Source organism: Babylonia areolata, chromosome 21 (assembly GCF_041734735.1).
Source record: "Babylonia areolata isolate BAREFJ2019XMU chromosome 21, ASM4173473v1, whole genome shotgun sequence".
Taxonomy (NCBI): Eukaryota; Metazoa; Mollusca; class Gastropoda; order Neogastropoda; family Buccinidae; genus Babylonia; species Babylonia areolata.
The window spans coordinates 25,377,775-25,385,274 of NC_134896.1; the positions used below are offsets into that span (position 1 = coordinate 25,377,775).

At 48.1% G+C, this 7,500-nt stretch overlaps 1 protein-coding gene across 1 annotated transcript in view; it reads left to right on the forward strand.

Annotated features, from left to right (window-relative positions):
- Positions 1-1,283: 1,283 nt before the first annotated feature.
- LOC143296218 (uncharacterized) overlaps positions 1,284-7,500 on the forward strand; it is a 20,204-nt gene continuing 13,987 nt past the window's right edge. The window contains exon 1 of the mRNA XM_076608037.1: positions 1,284-1,322. Coding sequence (XP_076464152.1) covers positions 1,299-1,322 — 24 coding nt within the window. The 5' untranslated portion in view covers positions 1,284-1,298. The remainder of the gene's footprint in view (positions 1,323-7,500) is intronic.

A 7,500-nucleotide genomic window follows, 5' to 3' on the forward strand; every position in this document is an offset into this window, starting at 1 on the left:
ACACACACACACACACACACACACATATGAAACATTTTACACCGCCATATAGGCAGCCATACTCTGTTTTCAGGGTATGTGCATGCTTGGTATGTTCGTTATTTCCAATAACCCACCGAACGCTGAAATTTAGTTACAGGATCTTTAACGAACGTATTTAATCTTTTGCGAGCGTTTATATACACACATGAAGGGGGGTTCAGACACTAGCAGGTGTGCACACACCCATGTTGACATAGGAGATGGGAAAAATCTCACCCAGCAGGTGCCCCAAGGATCGAACTCAGGACACTGGGGCGAGAAACCATCGCTCTAACCATTTGACCACCGCACCCGAAAGAAAGAAGGTAAGACAAAGAAAGAATAAGAAAAAGACACGAACAGGACATGAAGTGGAAAAAAAAACAGCAGATAATGTCCATATTAGAGGTCTGGTGCCAGTTGCATTGCTTGGTTCTAACCTTTTGACAGTTACACGTGACTAAATGCCTACGTTGACCGAACTACGCCATTGGTCAGTTCCATACTACACACAGTTAGTAGCGGGTTACGACCATACTTGGCTCTTCCGTCCGAGCAATGCAACTGTCTCAGAGGAGAGTTTTGTCAGCGCATTGAACGTTAAACGCGTTGTCATGGTAAACGTTACCTCCGTCTACAAACTTAATGTTCTTGATGACAGTGATTTTACACCAGACGGTTTTGTTACAGACCTTTCAAGTATAGAGCCAAATCATCGAGGACTGAAGTGTTCGCGCAGGTAAAGACATACACACACACACACACACACACACACACACACACACACACACACACACACACACACACACACACACACACACACACACACACACACACACACACACTTCTCTCTGTTGTGTTTAGGTTTAGTGTCCATAAATGCTTTGATGGGTTTTACGACAAATAAATGAGTTCTGAATTCACACACACACACACACACACACACACACACACACACACACACACACACACACACACACACACACACACACACACACACACACAGATGTATGATGCGAGTGTCAGTGTCCAACGGTTTTAATCAAACGCTGTTCGGGTGTCGCTGCAAGAAGAGAGGGAGGGGGGACGGGGGGAGCGGGGGGGCGAGGAAAGGTTGAGGTGGTGGTGGGGGAGAGAGTGTGGAGGGAGACAGGGAGGGCGGGTAACGGTGGTGGGTGGTGGCTGTAGTGGTAGTAGTAGTAGGGAGAGAGGGTGGGTGGAGAGTGGGTTGGGGTTGGCATAACTTGCAGGCAGAAAATTGAGTTGAGTTGACTTGGATGATCTGCTCCGGTGAAGACAAGGTCTGTGAAATATCTTTGTCTGGTGTGTGTGCATGTCTCCTGTTTCGTCTTGTCTCTGGATATAACCCGACCGGCGTCTTTTGTCTGTTTTTTTCGACGTCTGGGTCTGTATTTGTTTCTCAGTGTCTTGGTCTGTGTTCGTCTCTGTTATTTTGTTTGCGATTTGTTTGGGTTTTTTTGTTTTCGGTCTGTGTCTGTGTCTGTTATCCAGTCTACGGGTCTGGGTCTGTCTCTGTTTTTCGTTGTTGTTTTTTCTTCAAAAGATTCAAAGAAATTTAATCCTTTTGCCCCTTTTGGGGTGTGGAGGATACAGTAATAATACATGCTCATTGAATCACAACTTCAGTCCAACGATGTCTCCGAAACACGCAACAAAAACGCACACCCACGCAAGCACACACACACACGCGCGCTAATGATGATTTGTAACAAAACAAATCAAACTTAAACATACTGACAAGTATGTTTTAGATGTAACAAAAGTTACACAACCTTTCCAAGTTTTATGAATTTACTTAGATTAAGTTGTGTTTTCTTCCTAGCACTGAATAAATTGCATAAACCAAACGTTGGCATATGTGATTCATATTTATGTGGTATTAATTTATTTTGAATTACAGTATTTTGGGGACATTCTAAAACAAAATGAAATTCATCCCCAACAGTACCCATATTACGTTCCTTGCAAATTCTGTTTTCTCTGTTTTCGCCTTCTCTTCTTCCTGTTTCGATCTGCAGTTTATGATTACTGCAACGAAACTTTATCAGAGGCTATATTTAAGTATCTGGAAGTTGTGAGATATATTTTTCTGAGTGTGTGTTTGTTCCTGTTTTTATGGGTGTGGGTCTGGGTCTGTGTCTGTCTCTGCTTCAATTTCTCTGGGTCTGGGTCTGTCTCTGCTTCAATTTCTCTGGGTCTGGGTCTGTCTGTTTTTTTTTACTGGGACTGGCTCTATCAATTATCTGTCTCTCCGTCCGTCTCTGGTTCTGTGACTGTCTCAGTTTTTTTTCTTTCTGGGTATGTGTCTGTTTCTCTTTTTCTCTGAATCTTGTGTCTGTCTGTGCTTCAGTTTCTCTGGGTCTGCGTCTGTCTGTGCTTCAGTTTCTCTGGGTCTGCGTCTGTGTCTGTCTGTGCTTCAGTTTCTCTGGGTCTGGGTCTGTCTGTGCTTCAGTTTCTCAGGGTCTGTGTCTGTCTGTGCTTCAGTTTCTCTGGGTCTGTGTCTGTCTGTGCTTCAGTTTCTCTGGGTCTGTGTCTGTCTGTGCTTCAGTTTCTCTGGGTCTGTGTCTGTCTGTGCTTCAGTTTCTCTGGGTCTGGGTCTGTCTGTGCTTCAGTTTCTCTGCGTCTGTGTCTGTCTGTGCTTCAGTTTCTCTGGGTCTGGGTCTGTCTGTGCTTCAGTTTCTCTGCGTCTGTGTCTGTCTGTGCTTCAGTTTCTCTGGGTCTGTGTCTGTCTGTGCTTCAGTTTCTCTGGGTCTGTGTCTGGCTGTGTTTCAGTTTCTCTGGGTCTGTGTCTGTCTGTCCTTCAGTTTCTCTGAATCTGTGTCTGTCTGTCCTTCAGTTTCTCTGCGTCTGTGTCTGTCTGTGCTTCAGTTTCTCTGAATCTGTGTCTGGGTCTGTGCTTCAGTTTCTCTGGGTCTGGGCCTGTGTCTGTGCTTCAGTTTCTCTGGGTCTGTGCCTGTCTGTGCTTCAGTTTCTCTGAATCTGTGTCTGTGTCTGTGCTTCAGTTTCTCTGGGTCTGGGCCTGTGTCTGTGCTTCAGTTTCTCTGGGTCTGTGCCTGTCTGTGCTTCAGTTTCTCTGGGTCTGTGCCTGTCTGTGCTTCAGTTTCTCTGGGTCTGTGCCTGTGTCTGTGCTTCAGTTTCTCTGGGTCTGTGTTTGTGTCTGTCTGTGCTTCAGTTTCTCTGGGTCTGTGTCTGTGTCTGTGCTTCAGTTTCTCTGGGTCTGTGTCTGTCTGTGCTTCACTTTCTCTGGGTTTGTGTCTGTGCTTCAGTTTCTCTGGGTCTGTGTCTGTCTGTGCTTCAGTTTCTCTGGGTCTGTGTCTGTGTCTGTGCTTCAGTTTCTCTGGGTCTGTGTCTGTGTCTGTGCTTCAGTTTCTCTGGGTCTGTGTCTGTCTGTGCTTCAGTTTCTCTGGGTCTGTGTCTGTCTGTGCTTCAGTTTCTCTGGGTCTGTGTCTGGCTGTGTTTCAGTTTCTCTGGGTCTGTGTCTGTCTGTCCTTCAGTTTCTCTGAATCTGTGTCTGTCTGTCCTTCAGTTTCTCTGCGTCTGTGTCTGTCTGTGCTTCAGTTTCTCTGAATCTGTGTCTGGGTCTGTGCTTCAGTTTCTCTGGGTCTGGGCCTGTGTCTGTGCTTCAGTTTCTCTGGGTCTGTGCCTGTCTGTGCTTCAGTTTCTCTGAATCTGTGTCTGTGTCTGTGCTTCAGTTTCTCTGGGTCTGGGCCTGTGTCTGTGCTTCAGTTTCTCTGGGTCTGTGCCTGTCTGTGCTTCAGTTTCTCTGGGTCTGTGCCTGTCTGTGCTTCAGTTTCTCTGGGTCTGTGCCTGTGTCTGTGCTTCAGTTTCTCTGGGTCTGTGTTTGTGTCTGTCTGTGCTTCAGTTTCTCTGGGTCTGTGTCTGTGTCTGTGCTTCAGTTTCTCTGGGTCTGTGTCTGTCTGTGCTTCACTTTCTCTGGGTTTGTGTCTGTGCTTCAGTTTCTCTGGGTCTGTGTCTGTCTGTGCTTCAGTTTCTCTGGGTCTGTGTCTGTGTCTGTGCTTCAGTTTCTCTGGGTCTGTGTCTGTGTCTGTGCTTCAGTTTCTCTGGGTCTGTGTCTGTCTGTGCTTCAGTTTCTCTGGGTCTGTGTCTGTGTCTGTGCTTCAGTTTCTCTGGGTTTGTGTCTGTGTTTCAGTTTCTCTGGGTTTGTGTCTGTGTCTGTGCTTCAGTTTCTCTGGGTCTGTGCCTGTCTGTGCTTCAGTTTCTCTGGGTCTGTGCCTGTGTCTGTGCTTCAGTTTCTCTGGGTCTGTGCCTGTGTCTGTGCTTCAGTTTCTCTGGGTCTGTGTCTGTGTCTGTGCTTCAGTTTCTCTGGGTCTGTGCCTGTCTGTGCTTCAGTTTCTCTGGGTCTGTGCCTGTGTCTGTGCTTCAGTTTCTCTGGGTCTGGGCCTGTGTCTGTGCTTCAGTTTCTCTGGGTCTGTGTTTGTGTCTGTCTGTGCTTCAGTTTCTCTGGGTCTGTGTCTGTGTCTGTGCTTCAGTTTCTCTGGGTCTGTGTCTGTCTGTGCTTCAGTTTCTCTGGGTCTGTGTCTGTCTGTGCTTCAGTTTCTCTGGGTCTGTGTCTGTGTCTGTGCTTCAGTTTCTCTGGGTCTGTGTCTGTCTGTGCTTCAGTTTCTCTGGGTCTGTGTCTGTGCTTCAGTTTCTCTGGGTCTGGGTCTGTCTGTGTTTCAGTTTCTCTGGGTCTGTGTCTGTCTGTGCTTCAGTTTCTCTGGGTCTGTGTCTGTCTGTGCTTCAGTTTCTCTGGGTCTGGGTCTGTGTCTGTGTTTCAGTTTCTCTGGGTCTGTCTGTGATTCAGTTTCTCTGGGTCTGTGTGTTTCAGTTTCTCTGGGTCTGTGTCTGTCTGTGCTTCAGCTTTTCTGGGTCTGGGTCTGTGTCTGTGTTTCAGTTTCGCTGGGTCTGTGTCTGTCTGTGCTTCAGTTTCTCTGGGTCTGTGTCTGTGTGTTTCAGTTTCTCTGGGTCTGGGTCTGTCTGTGATTCAGCTTCTCTGGGTCTGTGTGTTTCAGTTTCTCTGGGTCTGTGTCTGTCTGTGCTTCAGTTTCTCTGGGTCTGGGTCTGTCTGTGCTTCAGCTTTTCTGGGTCTGGGTCTGTGTCTGTGTTTCAGTTTCTCTGGGTCTGTGTCTGTCTGTGCTTCAGTTTCTCTGGGTCTGTGTCTGTCTGTGCTTCAGTTTCTCTGGGTCTGTGTCTGTCTGTGCTTCAGTTTCTCTGGGTCTGTGTCTGTCTGTGCTTCAGTTTCTCTGCGTCTGTGTCTGTCTGTGCTTCAGTTTCTCTGGGTCTGTGTCTGTCTGTGCTTCAGTTTCTCTGGGTCTGGGTCTGTCTGTGCTTCAGTTTCTCTGCGTCTGTGTCTGTCTGTGCTTCAGTTTCTCTGGGTCTGGGTCTGTCTGTGCTTCAGTTTCTCTGCGTCTGTGTCTGTCTGTGCTTCAGTTTCTCTGGGTCTGTGTCTGGCTGTGTTTCAGTTTCTCTGGGTCTGTGTCTGTCTGTCCTTCAGTTTCTCTGAATCTGTGTCTGTCTGTCCTTCAGTTTCTCTGCGTCTGTGTCTGTCTGTGCTTCAGTTTCTCTGAATCTGTGTCTGGGTCTGTGCTTCAGTTTCTCTGGGTCTGGGCCTGTGTCTGTGCTTCAGTTTCTCTGGGTCTGTGCCTGTCTGTGCTTCAGTTTCTCTGAATCTGTGTCTGTGTCTGTGCTTCAGTTTCTCTGGGTCTGGGCCTGTGTCTGTGCTTCAGTTTCTCTGGGTCTGTGCCTGTCTGTGCTTCAGTTTCTCTGGGTCTGTGCCTGTGTCTGTGCTTCAGTTTCTCTGGGTCTGTGTCTGTCTGTGCTTCACTTTCTCTGGGTTTGTGTCTGTGCTTCAGTTTCTCTGGGTCTGTGTCTGTCTGTGCTTCAGTTTCTCTGGGTCTGTGTCTGTGTCTGTGCTTCAGTTTCTCTGGGTCTGTGTCTGTGTCTGTGCTTCAGTTTCTCTGGGTCTGTGTCTGTCTGTGCTTCAGTTTCTCTGGGTCTGTGTCTGTGTCTGTGCTTCAGTTTCTCTGGGTTTGTGTCTGTGTTTCAGTTTCTCTGGGTTTGTGTCTGTGCTTCAGTTTCTCTGGGTCTGTGTCTGTCTGTGCTTCAGTTTCTCTGGGTCTGTGTCTGTGCTTCAGTTTCTTTGGGTCTGTGTCTGTCTGTGCTTCAGTTTCTCTGGGTCTGTGCCTGTCTGTGCTTCAGTTTCTCTGGGTCTGTGCCTGGGTCTCTGCTTCAGTTTCTCTGGGTCTGTGTCTGTGTCTGTGCTTCAGTTTCTCTGGGTCTGTGCCTGTCTGTGCTTCAGTTTCTCTGGGTCTGTGCCTGTGTCTGTGCTTCAGTTTCTCTGGGTCTGGGCCTGTGTCTGTGCTTCAGTTTCTCTGGGTCTGTGTTTGTGTCTGTCTGTGCTTCAGTTTCTCTGGGTCTGTGTCTGTCTGTGCTTCAGTTTCTCTGGGTCTGTGTCTGTCTGTGCTTCAGTTTCTCTGGGTCTGTGTCTGTGTCTGTGCTTCAGTTTCTCTGGGTCTGTGTCTGTCTGTGCTTCAGTTTCTCTGGGTCTGTGTCTGTGCTTCAGTTTCTCTGGGTCTGGATCTGTCTGTGTTTCTGTTTCTCTGGGTCTGTGTCTGTGCTTCAGTTTCTCTGGATCTGTGTCTGTGCTTCAGTTTCTCTGGGTCTGCGTCTGTGTCTGTCTGTGCTTCAGTTTCTCTGGGTCTGTGCCTGTCTGTGCTTCAGTTTCTCTGGGTCTGTGCCTGGGTCTCTGCTTCAGTTTCTCTGGGTCTGTGTCTGTGTCTGTGCTTCAGTTTCTCTGGGTCTGTGCCTGTCTGTGCTTCAGTTTCTCTGGGTCTGTGCCTGTGTCTGTGCTTCAGTTTCTCTGGGTCTGGGCCTGTGTCTGTGCTTCAGTTTCTCTGGGTCTGTGTTTGTGTCTGTCTGTGCTTCAGTTTCTCTGGGTCTGTGTCTGTGTCTGTGCTTCAGTTTCTCTGGGTCTGTGTCTGTCTGTGCTTCAGTTTCTCTGGGTCTGTGTCTGTCTGTGCTTCAGTTTCTCTGGGTCTGTGTCTGTGTCTGTGCTTCAGTTTCTCTGGGTCTGTGTCTGTCTGTGCTTCAGTTTCTCTGGGTCTGTGTCTGTCTGTGCTTCAGTTTCTCTGGGTCTGTGTCTGTGTCTGTGCTTCAGTTTCTCTGGGTCTGTGTCTGTCTGTGCTTCAGTTTCTCTGAATCTGTGTCTGTGTCTGTGCTTCAGTTTCTCTGGGTCTGTGTCTGTCTGTGCTTCAGTTTCTCTGGGTCTGTGTCTGTCTGTGCTTCAGTTTCTCTGGGTCTGTGTCTGTGTCTGTGCTTCAGTTTCTCTGGGTCTGTGTCTGTCTGTGCTTCAGTTTCTCTGGGTCTGTGTCTGTGCTTCAGTTTCTCTGGGTCTGGATCTGTCTGTGTTTCAGTTTCTCTGGGTCTGGATCTGTCTGTGTTTCAGTTTCTCTGGGTCTG